Genomic DNA, 20,947 nt, shown 5'->3' with positions numbered 1-20,947 from the left:
GTTAAGTGTTATAAACATGAATATGATGTATTTTTGGTGATTATAAGCACATCAAGAGTGAGTCCTGTGGATGGTTGTAAGTAGTCTGTTGACCTGATGGCCTCGAAGGCATGGCTGCACTAGCATGTTCTTTTGGAAAATCAGGCCCTCTTAAAAAGAGCAAGCAGTGTGTCCACACACAAAATGCTCTCTTTCTAATTCCTTTTGAAAGAACGCAGCACTTCTCCCAGAGGCCCTCCTCCTCTCCCAAATGAGGCTGAGTGCCTTTTTTCCAAATGGTTATTTTGGGAAAAATCATGTGTAGATGCTCGAGGGGTCCTTTGTCCGAAAAAGCAGTTCTCATGGTGCCAGATTTTTCAATCGCTGGCCCATTCCTTTGAAAGAGTGGGGGCTCTGTGGATGCTGTTTCTCAAAAGAGCAGATTGCTCTTTTGATCCCCTTTTGTGTGTGTGTGTGGATGTGCTCTTTTGACAGAAGATCCTCTGAAAGGTCATCTTTTGAAAGATTGCTGTAGTGTAGACACAGCCTAACCATCTATAAAATTTAACTATATATTAAAGCATCTAATTATTTAAAACCCTTGCATACTCTTTATAAATGATGAGAGCGAAGTCAAACTGGGTTCTTGGTACTATTTGTGTATTGTCTGTTTGACAGCACCAAACAGTCGTAAAAAGAACTTAAACAAGGGGTCGTTTTCTTGAACACTATAACAGAATCAAGAAAACCCATTACTCCTGCGTCCAATGGATTGCAACGTGTTTCTGATGCATCAGTTCACAGTCTGCAGCCCACACAACACTTCTGTTTGCAGAGCCATAAAGCATGTAACTGCGAAGAGCCTTTGGCATGCAAAAGGTATAACGAATTGCAAACAGAGTTGAGCCAAGTATTTGTTATGAACCATCCCCTTCTGTATAGTTCAGGTATACAAAGAAGCCATTTCCACCTCCAAACATACCTTTCTTGGAGAAATATGTCAGGTTCCCTTCTTCTGCTCTGGGTTGATAATTTACAGGGTATAACAGCCCTGTCAATCTGTAAAGAGTCCTGTCCCACTCCTGCCCCTCCACAGCACTGTGGGTCTTTATTATGTTCCCTGAAATCAATTAGTCCATGATGGAATTGGTGACCTATTCAGAGCAAACTAACTTTCAAATTAACTACAAGAGCATCCATAGTCATACCTCAGGCTGGCTTCACTGTGGATGGTGACTATGTAGCATGGACTGCCCTCCTTCTGGGTCATAGCAGAGCATGAGATCCATGGACCTGCTACTCTCCTTCCCATAAGGTGGGTTGCCCCGGGGATGGGAGTGAAAAGCGCTGACTCAGATTGCTTTCTCTCTTGCGCAAGATAAGAAACCAGTCATAGAACTGAATCATAATTCAGTCTCTGGTCAGCACCCGTAGCAGCTCAGTTAAGTGCAACCTCTTGCTCAGGGTTAGCGGTAAATCCACCACTTACCTACTGATGGATCTGTCAGAGGACAGACTGATCGTGTCTTTTCCAGTATTGAGACTGTTTGTAGGAAAAATGCCAGTATCCAGTTTGCTGTCCATATATTTCTTTAGAATGGTTCATAAACCTCACTTTAAACTGTCTCAACTATACATTTAATTAAATGCAGATTTTAGACCATTCAGTATATAATATTTAATAAACATCTAGTATTAATTATTTAGATTTAATAAAACAAATATTGATTAAATATCAAATGATTAGTAAAGTCATTGATGTATGAAGACTGTATAATAGACCAAGTAGCAGTTAAGCTTCACAGGATACTGCATGTTAATTTGTTATTTGGTTGATTATTTAAGTAGCTAAACCAATTACATTATTTTTCCAACCCTAAATGAATTCAGGCTGTTAGCTATATAATCATTATCAATGTTAATATGACTGTTTGCCTTGGCAGTGATTTCAGGTATTTTACCGTTGATTGAAACAATAAACCAATACATAAATGGTGTGGGAAGGCCTATGAGCTTTATGAACTGGACCAGGATTTCATCACTGGTACTAAATCAGGCAAAATTTTCCTTTGAAGCCATTGGAAAAAGAAGCCGCCGGACCCAGAGCAACATAAACCATTTGGCAGTGCTGTTTCACATGTTCAGACAGCAGGCTTAAGACATTCTATTGATAGTGCAAACTGAGCAACTTACTGCAAAAGTTGATTGATCCAGATTTTGCCATTCTTTGACAAATTTTTTTATTAATAACCACTTGTCCAGCCCTATAGATTAATTCATGATGAACTGTGCCCTCCTCCCAGGTTTGCAAAATAAGAATATGGGTGAGGTCCTTGCACTACAAACGTCAGTGGGAGTTTTGTACTGTCTTTCATTAGACTTCAAAATAATTTAATATTCTGTCTTCAAAATAATGGGCCTCAGGCCAAATGCACTTCATTTTCACAATTGATGTACATAGCTCAAGTGAAGAGTTTTCTTTCTCTGCAATGGCTGTAGCAGCAAACTAATTTGCCTTCTGCAGAGCCAAACAAAAGAAACCTCCTTGGAGAACAGTATGGATGGTGGAGCCCCATGAAGAACGTATACTAGAAGTCTATGATCTGTTAGAAGTCTATGAACTCCTTGGATTGAGAGGCATTCTTAGCTGTGTGGATTGGTGTGTCTTTCATGCACAAGTTACAAGGGACTACAGCAATTTTATTAACTTTGCCTTGAGAAAAATCCAACAAAGATCATATTGGGAGGGGTTGTTAAAGTGGAGTGTTATCACTGAAAGGTAGTTACTGTAACTTCCCATATTGTGTGCATGTGAGAGGGGGTTGAGTAGTGGAAGGAGGGAAAGGGTCTCAGCAGTAATATTTTTCCATGGAGTAAAATATGGTAGTTATGAATTATTCCCATTGATTGATTTTGCATTATCACAGTCCTGCGAACTTCTCCACATGAATTCCATGGCTGTGTAGCTATGGAGCAAGGTTCACTGCCTGAGGACCTATTTCATGAGGAAACCCTTACATTCCTGCATCTCGCTATCCTGTCTGTTTCCTGTTGATTAGATGATTTTGTGGTACCAGAGGTGACATTCTTTATCTGAGTACTAGGTTGTTGCAGCAGTTCCTGGGAAACCTAGGAACACGAAAGATGCTGGTAGGTTGCTGGTTGTGTCAAGTTCTTGAAAGGACCAATATTTGTGTAATACCAATTAAGCAATTTCATCTTTGCAGCTCTGTATCTTATGGAGGAACAAGAGGATGCTTCTGTTCAGCTAGACAGTTTGAATCTCATTGGCGTTTTTACGCACACTTCTGCCCAGTTTCTCCTTTGTGATGTTTCTTTTAACCTAAAGCTGATGACGGGGAAGCCGGGAAGAAGACACATCGCCGTGGCTGCCCACCTGGCTTCTCCCATCTGGGAGAGCTCGGCGGGCGGGCAGACAGCAGCAGAGTGGCTTGGAGTTGTGCTTAACTCATGTTAATGCAAGTTAAGTGCAACTCAAAGTTGCGCGTTTTGGGGGCTTACTGTACCGATCTCCCATTTTTCTTGGATGATGCTGTTCCATACATTTTTAAAATCTAACAAGCCACACGTTATCATTGCTGAAAGCATAAAACAATCTCTTGTTTGTGGTGAGATATGAGAAAGAAAGATAGTTGAAAAGCATTGTGGGGAGGTGTTTATTTCTTTCTCAATTTCACTTCTCTGAAAACAGGGCAGGCTTTATCAGAAGTAAGTTTAAAATTAAAATAAAAGTTCTTTGAACAGGAGGAAATCAGTGAGAATTTGTACACTAATGTTTGCTTTGTAGCCAAAAGCCCAATCTTTCAGTCATCACTCTGGCAAAAGTCCTTGCAGCTTGGGCCAAAGGAAACAAATATGTCCTAAAGACCTTAACTGCATTAAAAAACAGAATACTATTCAGGAAAGTACTTAGGCATGTGCTTAGCTTTAAGCAAGTGCTAGACTCCCTTTTATTTCAGTACAACTTAAGCATATCTTATAGTACTTTGTTTTTAGTCACTGAGGCAGTCTTCAGAATGAAGAGAATGTATAGTTTGGGTCAATAGTCATTAATCTTAGGATGGAATGGGAGATTAGATGTTCTGCTGTCAAATATGTAAACCTAGTATCATAGCATCAATCTATTTTACCTTTTCTCAGGTGGAGATTTACATTTTACCTCTATATATTTACCTATGGAGTTCGGTTCCTGAAAAAGGTAGGAACTTTCATTATTACCTTATGCTTTTATAACTGGTTACAAAACTGCTTAAAGCTTTATGTAAGTACAATGTGTAGTTTGGAAGTTTACAAAATCATCAGTCACCGCTAAAATAAGCTGTAGGTTTGCATTACAAAATAAGTTGCAATTGATACTTTGCAGAGAACCTTAAGGTTGTTATTTTTGAAACCAAAAAGAAAAGAGCTTTCGAAAAACCATTTAAATGTCAGAAAAGTTGGAGTAACAACATCCTTGTTTTCCCAACAGGCATTAGGCTGTTCATGATACTTACTATGAGATGCATTTACAGTTAAAACATAGTTATATTTGTATCGTCCTCATGCTGGGCCTTGTGTTCTCCTGTGTGGAAGTAGCCCATGTAGGAGAGAGGAATCTTCCTGGAGATTCCTATAGATTCTTTGGTCACAAAGGAGTGGTTGCTCCCAACCCCACTTCACAGGAGAAAGCAAAGAGATTCTGCTCCCTTAACCCCTGCTCAGGAGGTAATGAGCATGGCCATGGAGTCTGTTGCAATATTTATTGGAAGACTTGTGAGATTTCATATCTTACAGACATGCTGGAATTAGAACACAGCAAGAAAATCTCAGCTTTCATTTCAAACAAAGTACATGTCTCTAATATTGATGGTTTGAAGAAAAGCTTGAAAATATGACACATGTGTCATAAAGGCTTAGAAGCCAGAAGGCAAATGAAAGGATCTTTCTATCTGTATTCTTCTTTCTGTAAATTCATGCTTCTAAAACCAATCTCCATGAGTTTTTGAGGCATATCTCATGAGGTTGGAATGCTTTAGGTTGGCAGTACAGCAGAAGTGCACACTCCAAAAGACATGTGGCCAAGAGGATGAGAACATAGTCATCTCTGAGTCATTTGGCCAAGGCTAATACTAGCAGAAATATAAGCTCAATCTCCACCAAGGAGCTGAAAGAGCTGCTCCCAAGCAAACTTCCCTTGTATTCCTGATCTGGGGCACTGTGCAAGCAAAAAGTTTCCAGTTAATAGTCCAACATTCCACTTCCCCATCCTCTTGCACAGTAACAGCATCAGAAGCCAAAATGGGAGACAATGAATGATGTCATGGTGAATAGTGCAAGGGAGTGTTCCATAGCCGGTTTCTATTGTTTTAGTAGCATATGGTCAATATAGAGCTTCCAAATGCTGAGCTTTCCTTGGGAGTTGTTCTTTCGCTGTAGTATGAGTGATGTGATGCTGGGGCATGGGAAGGGAGCCCTGTTTTTATCCCTGACTCTTTTACTCTGAAGTCTTTCTAGGTCACAATATATTGTCTGCAGGAAATGTAATACAGTAAACTCTCGATTTTGCAGACACCGATTTAGCAGACTTCGGGAACCATGGACATCCACCAGCCTCCCATTGTTCCCAAAGTTCACTGGGGTCCATAAAATCCTAAATCCCGCCCCCCCTTCCCCCACAAGAAAGTAAGCCAACTTACCAGAGTCGCTTCCAGCCGCCATCGTCTGCCGCTGCTGAACCTTCCACCGCGGCCTGGACCACAGCTGCCAGAGCTGCCACACGCTCCTCCCACCAGGTGTGGGGCATGTTGGCACTCACATGTGCACCCCTGCCCTTGTGGGAGGAGTGAATGGTGGCTCCAGCAGCGGTGGCGGCTCCTTGAAGCCACGTGGATTGCCTAGCTGCCACAACAGCACCTCCAGCTGTAGCAGTTCTCCAAGCCATGGCGGCATCTCCAGCCATGGTGGCATCTCCAGCCTCAGTGGGGTTCCAAGCAGCAGCGACTCTGGCTCCAGTGGCAGTGGCTCTAGTGAGTTGCTGACATTTTCTTTCTTTCTTTTTTGAGTTTGGGGGGAGTAGGGCTAGGGGAGCCTGGCGAGAGTGGGTGGGTGCTAGGGAGAAAGCAAACCCTCAGTAAACTTTCAGGTTTAACGGACACCCTTCGCCCGCATTAGTCCATTAAATGAAGAATTACTGTAGTAGCATGAGAGGCAAAATTTCTGAGCCTATACCATAATATTGTGAAGCAGGGCGAGTTGATTTGTCAATGAAAGTGATTTAAAACACTGACTTTTAAATCGCAATTTAAATCAGCAAGCAGGAAATCTTTATTTTGCATTTGTCCTATTCAGTTATTGGCCTAAATGAAGGTTTATTCTCATTGGCTAGTAACTATTTACAGTATGTTGATTTGTAACTAATGGAAGACTTTGCACTAAATTTGGTAGTTGTTTTTGATAACTAGGAGGATTCAGTCTATATAATCCCATTTATTGAATCAATAATATAGTTCAATGTATATTTATTCCAATTCTTGTTAGGAAATGATGGACCATGCATTTCTTAATATTTTACATGGGGTTTGTGTCCAGTTGCATTTGGGTGGAAATTGGAATTCAGTTAAAAATTTCATAAAAACATTTTAAAAATCTCTTTTATTAGTTAAACAAAATTACCTTACATGTACTAGATACATAAGACAGAAAAAAGAAAATTTGTCAAAATATGGTCCAAGTTTAAAACTAATATATCTGTTAAACACAGAAAGGATAAACTGCAGTTCATGAATTGGTGGATTGTTTCCAGTTACTGTAAGCTAGATTTTTCGAATGTATTGAGGTATTCAAAAAAGTAGATATCTGCCTAATGGAATCTTCAAAACCACCAAACCAGGTTATGTGCCTAACGTGTTGAAATCAGTGGAAGTTAGGCACTTAAACTACTTTCGACTATTTCCATGAGCCAGCTATCTGAATCTTTAGGTGCCTAAATATCTTTGGAAATCTGACCGCACGTCTTTCAGTTTTTTCGAGTAGCTAGAGCTCATCCCCTCACACCTGGTTGTTATTTAAAAATTCCAAGTGGAAAACAAGGTTTCCTGTTTTGCTTCACTCCCATTCAGTTTTGCAATTTGGTGAAGTGGAGGAAATGATCTTTCTCTCTTCACCTCCTAGTTAAATTGAACCAAAAGTAATTAAGACAAAAAGCTCTCCTGCACCACAGAAAATGAAAGTGCTTACATTAAGGAAAATGTAAATAACAGGGTTCTCTGCATAGCAAAGACTGAAAATAATATACTTACTGAAGCATGATGTGGCATTGTGACATGTTTATGAAGTTTGAGTGGACCCCAGAAGTTAAAGATGTTTTTCCCTACTTCTCTGCTTAACAAAAAAGCAGCACTCGTTAATTATTAAAATTTGGGGAAGGCTTACTAATATGGCATATTTTTATTTATTTAGTCAGATGTTTAGTAGTTTAGTGTGAGTTTACATCTTCATAGAGGTTATCTTAATTTCAAACATAACCAGATTTGTCTTTAAAAGAAAAGTATAGTGAAATACAAAACTGGTAGAGATTACTTAAAATTTAAAAATGTGATTTAAACAAAAACCAGTTCTGTTGTGAAGCCCTCTCTGTGTCAGCTCGGGTATAGTCACTATGTATAGTCTAATGGTCTTAATATAGAACCTGTAATCATAAAGGTGAGCAGTAACTCATGACAATTGCTCCACTCAGTGGAACTATCAAACCATGAGCAATAAGTGGCTGATATAAACTTACTGAACTCAATAAAAAGAGGCCAGTTGACATCAGTGAGCTTTCACGTGGGCCTGAAGTGAACAGAATTATGATTGTCGGTATATTTAAATGGTGTGACTTACATCAGCCCCTTTGACTTATTTTGTCAGTCCCAGGAACTAAAAGAAAATGAAACTCATTGACCCCACACAGATCAAAGCTTGTGTTGTATGTGTGTTGGAGTAAGATTTGAGTTTGCAAAGAATAAAATTCAGAAATTGGAATCCCAAGCCACAGTATATTTTCATTGAGCTTCACTTTCAGTCCTTTCAGCTTCATGATAATACTGAGGTAAATAATCTGGTTGGTTGTGTTCTGATTATGCTTAGTGAATAAACTGCAAGATTCTCTTAATTCTTTATCTGCAAAGTTAAAGAACAAAGTTGGGATTAATAAAAACTCTTGTGTATCTGATTTTCCCCTCTAGAAAACCTATCAGCGAGTACTCTTTTAATGCTTACTCAGCATCACTTTTACGATGCCCTCGTAGAGATGTGCAGTCTAAGTGTTGAAATCTATTTAGCATCAAGCTCCATACATTTGGTCCAGCTGGCTGGAGAGACCAGGAATTTACATAAACAGAGATACAGCAAAAAGTCTAAATAAGAGTGTCAGGCTGTCTGGAGCAGCTCCTGACCATGAGTTCCATCCTCAGGGCAGATTGTCAGGAAGCAGAGCAGAGACCCAAAACTGATCTGTAATTAGATTTCACCAAACCAATATCAAGAGTGAACCCCCAAAGCACAATATAGTAGTCCTGTCACAGAGTCACAGACAGTCCCATGGGGCATTCCAGTTTATCTGGCCACACGGGAAAGCTGGACATACTAATAGATGGTTGTGATATATGCAAGAGCACAAAATATTCAGGGTGCTCCTGGTCCCAGACCAGTTACTTACCCCAAGCAAAATTGTGGCTTAGCTCTCACACTATAGAAAACTCTTATAGCCAATCCTATTGTAAATTTATCCAAGTACTACCAGATTTACCCAGCCTTGCTTGGGTCTGTAATTCCGGAATTCCATCAAATGGACAGACAAACTCTCTAAAATATGCAGTAGATTATTAACTGTGAAAAGAAATGAGTGATCACAAGGTTAAAGCAGGCAAGCACAAATAATTTACAAATTGTGGTTTCAAATGGCGACAGAATTATAGTGCTGCCTCTGAAAGCCTTTTAGGATGGGAGTTGGGAGAGTCTTTTGTTCTGTTTCGTGGCACTAGCCTGGTGAGCATCTAAACAGTAAAATATGAATTTTTTTCTTGTCAGCTCATTTTATTTTCTTCTTCCGGCATTTAAGCTAATGACACAAGCCGTTTTGCGCACAGTCTTGTCATACGTGTGAGGGGGCAGTTAACAAAATCTGTGTTTTGTGATGTTCACCAATGGCTCATTTTGTTTTGATAGACTTTTTTGATAGGCAGATGACAATACCTGCTAGTGGTTCTTATTTCCAGAGCAAATATTTTAACAATTACAGTCAAAAACTTAAATATTGCCTTATAGCATGTGCTAAAGATATAAACAAGATTAATGAATGTAGGCAACAATTTATAGGTATTTCACAACATCTTAGCACTAAGCACGAAAGTTCAGTATCTCTCTTAACCATAGTAACACACAGGTGAAACAGACTGGTTTCCAGCAATTAATTTGTTAGTGCTCAACTGAGATCTAAAGCCTCGGCAAGAGCTGGCATCTTGTCTGCCAGCATCAGAGACATAAATCCAGCAGAGAGCTATACAAGCTCATCCAGTGACAACTACAGCAAGTCGTGGGGTGGAACATTCGATCAGTGTATCACCAAGTTTCACATCAAAACAAAAAAGCAGTCATGTAGCACTTTAAAGACTAACAAAATGATTTATTAGGTGGTGAGCTTTCATGGGACAGACCATCACCTAATAAACTATTTTGTTAGTCTTTAAAGTGCTACATAACTGCTTTTTTGTTTTGATAGAATACAGACCAACACAGCTATCTCTCTGTAGCTATTCACCAAGTTTTACATTTTCATTTGACTCTTTAGAATCCAAGCAAATACTTAATTTATAAAGCATTTAGGATTCATCAGATCTAACCTTTCAAAACATGACATATTTGTCTTTCAAATAACCCCAGCACAGTGTGTTATTAAAACAGAGTATAACCTTTGAAACTGCATTCAAGTGATTCTGAATAAACAGATGTATAAGTGGTTGGTTTATTGTCTTATTGGAGATAATTCATTCGGAAAAAGCTTTTGTGAATTCCTAGAAGGTTAAAGGACCCAGTCAATGATTTCACAGTCTTTCCTTTAGGTTTGACAGGGAAGAGTAATGCTGTTTACTAATTGTGCCTGTGACTTGTATTCTGCTTGTAGAATATTTTTTATTCTTGCTGAGCAACCCATTTCTCTTCCAAATTCTGTTTTGGGTATTACTTTTTTAGAGGCAAAATGATTTGTCTCTGTATCTTCCCACATAAGAAATATTATTGTTTTAAGATTTAGTGATTCTTTTTCTCACTATTGATGTTTTTGTCCAGTAAGTGTGTTATTCAAAGTCTGAGATTATAGGCTCTCTATTGTGTGGGGGGGACAGGTCCAGTCCAATAAAACGGTTAGGCTTACAATACATTCAGGTTTCCCTTGTAATTGCCTCATTTTTGAGCCTGCATCCTCTGGGTGGGCAGATTTTCAGATAATAAGAAATGCCTGAGATTTTTTCACAGCAGATGCTGCAGCTCATTGGTCTGCTTCCAAGTTGGTTCCTCCCCTGCACTGGTAGTTGATTGGGAAGCAAAGGTAGGTCCTTCCAGCAAAGCATGGGCAGAACCAGCCTGGATTTGGAATAGCCTCTCCTGGCCTATGGTATCTCCTGCCTGCGAATTTCACCCTTATTTTCCTCCTGCAAAGTTGTTTTTTCATGTAATTTCCATAGGAAATGAGTCAGTTACTTTCCGTCTTAGTTATTCACCTTCCCTTGTTTTCTTATTTAAGAAACAAATAATTGAATCCCTGAAATGCATCATTTCTTTGGTGGTGGCAGCAGCAACAGGATATTTTACTCTGCAAAAGAACACAGGAAGGGAGTTTTTTTTTCTACCTTGTGTTAGACCTGTTTTTATGAAAAGTGACACTGGGTCTTAGATGTCTTTGCAGAACTGAGACCCCATTGCGTTATAAAGACCAATCAAAATATATGTCTGTGTGTTGACTACAAATCTTATCAGTTTCACAGTCCTTAGCTTTCAGTGTCTGTCTTTGAGAAATGGAAGCTCTGTGTACGAACTACAGTTGAAACAAGCATACATGCATTGTAAAAACCAATTGAAGTGGCCTACTCTATTAAAAAGTTTACTTCTGAGCACTACTCTCTTGCCTAGAAAATTTCATCTGAAGGAGCAGCCCTGCAGCTTGTACCAAACTGTGTTTCTCATTCTGCCACAAAAATTAATACATAAACGAGTAAATAAATAAAAAATCATAGAAAACTTAAAAGCCAGCAGTGCAGTCAGCCATAGCAGGCATAAGTTCCTGAATATACCGTGGCTAGCTTGAACATAGAACTTTTCTGTGGTTAATGGCTGGAGTAGAAAAACCAAGTGAATTAATGTTTGCCTACTACTTCTGTCCCAAACAGCAAATTGTATGTCACTGAAGTAACAATTGTGGTACCGAGCTAATTGTCATAATATGTAATTTTTGAGCACATCACTGAAAATGTAAAAAGTGTTTTCTGAAAGAAAGCTTGTTTAATTCATAGAGAAGTGTTCCTGACATTTTCCATTATAAATGAAAAATGGGTGTTAATGCTGAATGGCTATGTCTACATGTGAAGCCTACATCGAAATAGCTTATTTCAATGTAGCGACATCGAAATAGGCTATTTCGATGAGTAACGTCTACACGTCCTCCAGGGCTGGCAACGTCGATGTTCAACTTCGACGTTGCGTGGCACCACATCGAAATAGGCGCTGCGAGGGAACGTCTACACGCCAAAGTAGAACACATCGAAATAAGGGTGCCAGGCACAGCCGCAGACAGGGTCACAGGGCGGACTCAACAGCAAGCCGCTCCCTTAAAGGGCCCCTCCCAGACACAGTTGCACTAAACAACACAAAATACACAGAGCCGACAACTGGTTGCAGACCCTGTGCATGCAGCATGGATCCCCAGCTGCCGCAGCAGCAGCCAGAAGCCCTGGGCTAAGGGCTGCTGCCCACAGTGACCATAGAGCCCCGCAGGGGCTCAAGAGAGAGCGTCTCTCAACCCCTCAGCTGATGGTCGCCATGGCAGACCCCGCTATTTCGAAGTTGCGGGACGCGCAACGACTACACGGTCCCTACTTCGACGTTGAACGTTGAAGTAGGGCGCTATTCCGATCCCCTCATGGGGTTAGCGACTTGGACGTCTCGCCGCCTAACATCGAAGTTAACTTCGAAATAGCGCCCGGCGCGTGTAGCCGTGACGGGCGCTATTTCGAAATTAGTGCCACTACTTCGAAGTAGCGTGCACGTGTAGACACGGCTAATGTTTGTGCATATTGGCAATGTCTGCTTGAAGAATGCTAGCAAAAAACTCACTTCCCTGGAAACACTGTTATCTGACCCAAGAGCAAATCTTATGGTTTTACATCTGCAGAACTGTACAATAAGCAGTCCTGTCTATGCAGGCTACATAAATAAAATATGCTTGCATTTGTGCAGGATATCTTGAGTGAAATGCACTGCCATGTGACTGAGGATGTCGTTCAGGGAATTGCCCAGAGCTAGGGACAATGGACTTCACCTTTCAGCCTGGGGGAAGGGTTCAGTATGGCACTTCTGTAGCAGTTACTCTAGTTTACAGGCTACTAGAGTGGACACTGTCCTGCCACAAGTCTTAAGTTGGAGTTTCCAGGTAATAAATCTGCAAAAGTATAAGCCTGGCAGGCCTGTCCCCAGTGACTCCCTCTGCGATATCAGATATCCACGCATCCATGCCCACATCCAGCACTGCTCCATGACAGGGCTTACGAGTAAAGGAGAGGAAGGCTTTCATAGGACTGAATGCATTTGGGTGCTGGCTGTAACCCTCCAGGCCCACTGGGCAGAGTGGGCGCTGACGTGTAGAATGCTGTGCTTCATCAACTTTGGTATTTTGATAATGATAATCCAGACCAGGTTCACGTGCTTCTTTTATCTTTGGTGGGGCCTATGCATACGGTCAGATTAACTAGATGTTGAGCTCACACCTATCAATCTCAATGGGGTTTTATTTCAATCCAAACAAGCACATAAAACAAACTCAGCTCATAAAAGGACCATGTGGGGCAACTGCTTCATGGTGGAGTGCACATTCAGGCAGAGCTCATTGTCTTCCAGCTGCTCAGTGATGTCAACGAAGGTCAGAGGTGACCCTTCAAAAGAGTTTGTAATTTGAGAAGGAGTTTGGGGAAGGGGGAGGAAGATGTCATCCTAATTTTCTAACCTGGAGCTGTCACGCTGTATCTGTCATGACAGGGATTCCCCTTTATCTTTCTGTCTCTCTCCCCCCATATGAGAATAACAAGTAGGTGGATACTATGAAACTGCAAGGTTTGAATTCCAATGGACGTTCTGGTAGCACTGTCAGCCATTGGAAAACAGGCTGAGTGATTTGTCATGAGAAATCTAAGATGGAATTTTGTTTTTATAGACATTATAATGGTGGATACTTTGGTCCTACTTATAACCCCTATTATACATTCAGTTTTCTCACTATTTTATGTTATGTTTATGTCCCATGATTTACTTGACTTAAATCCTTGTACTCTGAGTAGAGCATGGATCATTTACAACTCTCCTCCACTTCACTCTGTCTCAGGAAAAACCTTCTAGCAGACTCCAGGAGTGCCCCAGTTGTTGTCCTTCAATATCAGTAGATCTTCTCCACATTGTCCGAGGTCTTCCCCTGTTGTATTTTCCTTGAAGGTTCCATTTGAGAGCTTGACGGACATTGCTGGATGATGGGTTGTTTTTTTTTTGAGTGTTATCTCACATAGGCTTGACTATATGCAGGGACTGTACCATCTGTACCTTAAATAGATGGAGTCAGTAGGGACAGGAACAGCAGATTTGCATCCATTGCCTATTGAGCACACACTCTGACTTCAACGGCTAGGGGGGCCATCCATATTGTGCCCTTTCTGTGAACATGGAACGCCTGCTGATGTCAATGGCATAGGAATTTCATTCTTTATTTGTAATAGATTGTCTAAATACACTGAGTAGGAGCATTATGTGGTTGCAATTAGGCTTCAAAGATTTGTCATTTTGTAACATTTCATAGGAATAGGGTAACAGTTTCAGACTCTGTGCTGATTAATTTTCTTGACTCAAACAGCACCAATGGTGACGGTGGCTTTTGTCATATAGGTTCCTACCCACTATCAATTAGACTCAGATAACCAGCCTGCAAAGCACGAGAAAAATGTTCAATCATTAGTAGCTGTTCAGGATTTGAATCAGTGTTCTTCATATCAGATTTAATTATCTGTGCTAGAAGAGAGAGGGGCTGAAACTGGAACCTTTTATCAAAAGCATCCTTTCCCCACCCCATGTGACATAATTGATCCTGGACCTCAAACATCCTTGCTTTGGTTTTGCAATCCAAACTACAAATTTGAAACTGAGCTTTACAAAACAGCCCAGATTTCTCAAGTACAAAATGAACTAAGAGTAAATTCTTCTATTTGAAATGTCTGAAGTCTGGTTCAGATAGACTGAAACGTAGCTCAAAACCCACCTTTTTTTGTCTTGCAAAAACATCTCCCACCTCCACCCTCCACCAATACACCTTTATGGGCCTAATGCTGTGCTCTGTTACTCTGGCATAAATGGGAAGTAGATTAGTTGTCTTCTATTGACTTTTTAGGTTGGCACTGTACGTAATGTACGTTGGTGTTACTAAGTATTTTCCAAGAGAATCCTCCAATAAAGATCATATCATATGGGAAATCTTTTGGTTTGTTACCTGTTCCAATCTCATATGTTTTAATAATTTCTTTTCAATAATGAAATAAAGTCAGAAAATGCTACTTTGAGGATGAAAGGCAAAATCATCTGCCACTCTGCAGAACATAGCTGCTTACAGTATGTATTTTTACTTTTAGCTAGTAATTGTCCAAAATAATTCCACGGAAAGAACTCTGGAAAATATTTTGTGACTATCTACTAGGGTTATCTTCTTCCTCCTTGGGTAGTACCAGGGTTAGAGTTGTCAGCCTCAGACTTCTCTACCATCAAAGGAGTTTTCCTCTTCTTAGATGATCCATATAGGAATAATATTAGATCAGACTTTAAAACAACAAGGGCCAAATTAATCCCTGATGCAATTCCTTTGATTTCTGTTCTTTTATACGGGGATAAATTTGGCTCTAAGTGCCAGCACCAATGTGAGGAATAATTATGAAATCATAATGGGTGTGTCTACACTAGCTGGCTACTTCGAAGTAGCTGGCACAACGTCGAAATAGTACGCATCACGTCTACACGCACCATGCGCTATTTCGACAAAATCAACGTTAGGCAGCAAGACATCAAAATCACTATTCCTATCCAAAGATGGGGGTAGTGCCCTACTACGACATTCAACGTCGAAGTAGGGCGTGTGTAGATGATCCTTGTCCTGCTACATTGAAATAACAGGGTCCTCCATGGCAGCCATCAGCTGAAGGGTTGAGAGACGCTCTGTCCAGCCCCTGCAGGGCTCTATGGTCGCCATGTGCAGCAGCCCTTAGCCCAGGGCTTCTGGCGGCTGCTGCTGCTGCTGCTGCGGGTCCATGCTGCATGCACGGGATATGCAAATGATTGTCGGCTCTGTGGATCTTGTGCTGTGCAAGGCGAGTGTGTCTGGGAGGGGCCCCTTAAGAGAGCGGCTTGGGGCTTTGCTGGCCCCTTATTTCGACGGGGAGCGCTTGTGTGTGTGGATGCTCCGCATTTCCTTCCAGGGCAGCTTCTTTCAACATTTTCCGTTGCTACTTCGACGCTGAACATTGATGGCACCAGCCCTGGAGGACGTGTAGATGATACCTGTTGAAGTAGCCTATTTCAATGTTCTTACATCGAAATAGGCTACTTCAGCATAGTGTGCTAGTGTAGACATAGCCAATATGTCTCAGGGCTTTCCTAAGAGATGTCATTGTGTCCAGCACTCGCAGAAAAACAATGCACACTTTTGATTCTTCATTACTAATCTAAGATGATAAATGGTAGTGATGTTCCTTATGTCTTATAAATCACTGTGATCTGGAGCATACAGCATAAGACAACTCCTGTTGTTCCCTGTCTGATCATTTATATGGTTTTTTCTCTTTTGAATGCAGCTGAGCTTCCAAAGTGATAAGAGCTCTGATAAAAACTCAGCTTGTTCCATATGCATTAGCTACTGATCATTGACTCACAGAGCAAACCCGTAAGATTGATTACAGCACAACCTGCAGCTCCAATTACTATGTTAAGCAATATTTTGTCCATCACTAAATTACATGGTGCCAAAATTCAGAGTCCTTACTAAAGCAAAATCTACATTAAAATCAGTGAGAATTTGCTTCTTTAAAGGTCCCACTGAACTCAATAATAAAACTTCCACTGACTTCAGTAGTGCAGAATCAAGCCCTGGGCAGGGGGGAGGGGAAAGGAAGAACATCAGGAAATGAACTCAGCCCATAGCCTGGCCCTGGAGTTATGCTGTCTCTGTGTAATTCTATAAAACAGAAGCTTTAAGATGTGGAACTGAAGTGCTTCCCCCAGAGACTTGACATTTGATGACTACTGCATCTTTTTTTCTTTTCCATCATTGTCCATGAAAATTACAAAGTTGTAAAAGTTTATGGACCAGCTTCAATGAGAATACTGCATTTGGAACTCAGAAACCTGACACCACACACTGGAAATTTCATTGGAAAAGGGCCACGGTAGGTCCCGGCCCCCTTTTTTTTTTTTTTTTGATCTGGTGGTCGTTTGCTTTAAAAATCTGATCACCAAGTAAACTGGTGGGGTGGGCAAACTGGTTGTGTTGAAAAATGCTCCAGGCAACTGGGTTTCTGTTGCATGTGACTGTGGAAGCCTCTTTTGGTTCTGTGGGAGCCACCTTGATCCAAGGAAGTTATTTGGCCAAATTTGTTGATGAGTTCCAGGCTTTCACAGATGATCTGAATGCATTTGGAAACAATCAGAAAGCAATGATCTAGTGTACGTTTCCCATAAAAAGACACACTAACTACACATGCTAACTTAAACCAGGTTGTAGGGATCTTTCTTCCCTGTGTTTTCCCACGTGGAGGCTGCTAACGGCCAGACAGAATCCAAGTCCCTGGGCTTAGGGTAGTTTCTACTTCCTTGGGCTCAAGGTGCCTTAAAGGAGACAGAGCAATGTTCCTCACACCATGAAGTAGTCAATGGAGCTGGCCAACTGCGTGAACACAAAGTTGGTCTAAGTAGTGAATTTGCAGCTTCCATATGCTCCACTGTTCAAGTGACAGCCTTGGTTCTCCTGATCTGATGCTGCTCCATTCTGCCCTTTCCATTGGCTGTGATGTTGAGAGACAATGTATTCTCTACCTTTCTCATGGTAGACACATGTATGCCTGGGAGGTGCTCCAGGAGAGCTGTGAAAGTTTTTCGTGCCATCGGTTTGAACAGTGAGTGATGGAGCTATAAATGATAGAACCAGATGCTGTGTCTCCGTCAGACTACGCACACTTCATAGTACTTCAAACCATGCCAGAAGGTTTGTCTCCATTTTAACCTTCTGTGTGTGTCTGCACCTTTGACCATTTGCTGTGCATTTTGGTCACTAAGGAAGTGAGAGATTATCAGAGATTAATGACAGCTACATGTGTATAATAAAATCAGTTTACACAGAGAGTTAAATGTGCATACTGGGCATTTTTTGTTGTGATGATTATGACCAAAGATGTGTTTATAAATATTTGTGCACTGGAATCTTCCCCTAGGAAAGTCATTTTTTCAAAGAGTAACTTGGCTATAAGCAAAGGTTTTCCATAACTACCATCTGCATAAAGAAATATAATTTAAAAAATGAAACCTTGTTTCTTCATTACCAGTTATAGGGTTCTATCATGGCCTGATCTACTCTGCAGAGTTAGGTCATCTAAGTCAACTTATTTTTGTTTTAGTTTTCCATGTGTCCACACATAAATGTGTCTTCTGCCAGTGTGGGTTGATGCAATAACTCTCACCCTCCACCCCCAAAAAATGCAGAGCCAAAGTCTACCTACTTCTGTCAGTATAGGCACTACATTGACTCTAACTGTCCTCCAGCAGCTGCCCCTTGGTGTCCCTTTCCTTGTGAGAGTGCGTTCTGTCATTAAATTTTGGAATTCACTGCCTAGAGATTACAAGTGCCAGAAGAGACTACTCTGATCACAAATTTAAAATGGTGAAAAAAATATAGAAAGGGAGATGAGGACATTTTGCATTGTAAAACACTCTGTTGACAGGCAAATCCTATTACTGGATATTTGAACAGTAAGTCTCTCATTTAAAATTAAAAGGAAGTAAAGCAAAGATAGCCCCAGCTTCAACAAAATCCTGTTTGGTTTAACAAGAAAGAAGTAGCTGCAGAATTTTTACATGATCTCGGGCTCGTGTTAGGTATTAATGCAATTTCTGTGAATACTGTCTGTGGCTGGAGCTTTTTATTAGCTCTGCTTCACTAATATGCTCTTGCCCAGAATGTTGTTGTCTGGTAGGAAAATATTTTAATGATGTTTTTTGCTTACCACCAAGCTGCAATTAAAGATCTTTTGAGTGGAGAGAGATTCTTTAGTAATTTGTGGAAAAGTGAAAGTTTGCGAGACAGCCAGCAATTAACATCCTTGCAGTGTTCTGCAGTGACAAAAATAAACCAATAAATTCTATTTTGTTAAAATCCTCTGTTCTTCAGTACAATGCAGATCATTTCTATGTGAATCTAAGACGCAAGAGTACAACCATTTGTGGGAAAACTATATCTCAGTCAGCAATGATTCCATGATGTACACACAACACCTGGTATAGGACATGAAAGAAATGCGTTTTCATCTGCCACACGTTGTATGGATTGCTCATCTTTTTGCATGTATTCATTGATCATGTAGCCAAAACTGATGAATTCCACGACATGAACAAATTGTGGTGCATTCTCTAGTGATGCATAAATATGCCAACAGTCAAAGGTGAACAGTTTTATTTTCAAGTGCAAGAAGTGCCATCACCATATTGGGTTTTCTTGTGTCCCCTTGTGTTGTGCCATCACACTGGCTTTTCAGGCTCGGGGCAGCAGAATTCATTCATGCTCATTGGCACAATGTGATCAACTTTCTCATTAAAGAAGAGGATGGAACCACCTTCTAAAAGGCAATAAAATTATTCTGGATGGCCAAGGGTGGTAGAACCCAGCTGGAACTGTATTGTGAGTTGTCCTTGCTTTGTGTATTTTCAAGAAAAATATGCAAGGTTCCTTTTCAATTAGAAAAAGACTATATCCCTGATACATCACACTGATATGCTGTTTAACTATAATTTGCAAATTACTGCAGATGTAGATAACACCTCAAAAGAAGCAGAGCTCACGTCAGTGGGCTCCAGAAGGCAGTTCCTTTCATCTGCAATGTGTGATTTCACATCCAAATTTCAAAGCAAACTGAAGGCAACCATATCCTGCAACATGCTCCGTGAGCTGTGTCTGGCTGAGCAGATTGTTTTGCCAGCTCTGAAGTGTGTGGTCCATTTTTCAAGGGTCATGTGTCACACAAGATAAGCATCCAGAAAAATATGTTGCATATTTTCACCTGCAGTGCAGAAAAGTTGAAGCATGATTTTGACTTGCACATGTTGTGTGAAGTACCTTGTAATGACAGCCTGGCAACACTTGAATACTGGAAAAAAGAAATCCAGTCATTGCCTGCCAAGTCCACTGTGGCACTACGTAGGCTCACGTTGCTAATAACTTCAGTGTATTTGGAAACTTCAGTGTGTTGAGAAGTGTTCAAGACAGATGCAGCATGTGCCTCTGCACAAGACCGGTTTGAGCAACTCAGTTTTTTGTGCTGCAGTCAGAATACAACTTCATGTGTGGAGAACTTTTGAAACCTGGAATTGTCTGCTGGTTCCAGCAAATATTTAAGCATTCCAGTAATCAAGCAGCCTCCTAAGTGTGGGAACTGAACATTTTATGGGCAAAATCTCTTGAATTAAACTTTTTACAAATGGGCTAGCAAATGAATAGAAAATAGCAGGTAGGATGTATTGTTTTAAGATATTTGCTTTGTATGTTTTGACAGGTGTTACTGACTGATTGCATTTTAATGGTTAATAGAGCACTAACTTTTTGAATCTAAATATCTACTCCTTTTTAAAATATTTATTAGCTGATCCCTCCCCAATAATTTCACGCAACTGTGAAGATGTGAATTGATAGTCTAAAAAATGCTTAAAATATTGATATTATCCATCAAAGTTAAAAATCACATTCCACTGACCTTATCTATACTCACACCCTCAAGCACACAGGCTCCCATGCAGCAGTGCCCGCTTGCTTCAGTGCCCAAAAAACTAGTCCGTTCTCACCATGGCTTGAGTAGCAGAGTGTCACTGTAACAAAGATAAAGTGACAATTATATTGTTCCTATAAAAACCTTTTAAAAATGCTAAGGCAGTTTTGAGATTCAGCTTTGCCTTTCCACTGGAACTGTAACTCCAACAAGGTATTTGTGACTCTACCTGTTCTTTTCAGCTGTGGTGGCCTTGAGAGGTGCCCCCTTCCCATCTCCTAAATGCCTAACCTTGATCAGGCAAAGAAAGAAGACTAGCGGGAATGTGTTCCCTGTGGTCTTCCAGTCTGTTGCATCTGTTGGCCCTGAATTCAGGCGTTTTTGAAGGACCATGAATAGAGAGAGTTGATCGCTGGAGGAAGAGTCAAAGGGTCAGAGAAGTGCATTGAGAATTTCTTTGGGAAGCTCTTAGGGGTCTGCTTGTGCAACAAATGCATATTGCAGAAAATTATTGAACCAAAAACCCAAAGACCTCGTAAGCAGAAACTTTCCTATTTATGGGGAAAACTCAATGCTTCCTGCTCCCAATACACACTAGTATAACCAGTAGTAGCATGGTCTGACCCTTGCTGTTGCCTCCCTATGCCAGGAGAAAACAAGGAGAAACA

General features: G+C 40.7%; 1 protein-coding gene across 1 annotated transcript in view; it reads left to right on the top strand.

Annotated features, from left to right (window-relative positions):
• Nucleotides 1-20,947, top strand: part of CERS6 (ceramide synthase 6) — a 228,884-nt gene that overhangs the window by 109,976 nt on the left and 97,961 nt on the right. Inside the window, exon 4 of the mRNA XM_075000988.1 lies at nucleotides 4,141-4,198. Within this exon, the coding sequence (XP_074857089.1) occupies nucleotides 4,141-4,198 (58 nt within the window). The remainder of the gene's footprint in view (nucleotides 1-4,140; nucleotides 4,199-20,947) is intronic.

This window comes from Carettochelys insculpta, chromosome 8 (genome assembly GCF_033958435.1).
Source record: "Carettochelys insculpta isolate YL-2023 chromosome 8, ASM3395843v1, whole genome shotgun sequence".
Taxonomy (NCBI): Eukaryota; Metazoa; Chordata; order Testudines; family Carettochelyidae; genus Carettochelys; species Carettochelys insculpta.
Note: the sequence above shows the minus strand (reverse complement) of the source record. Positions and strands in the feature narration are given on the sequence as shown.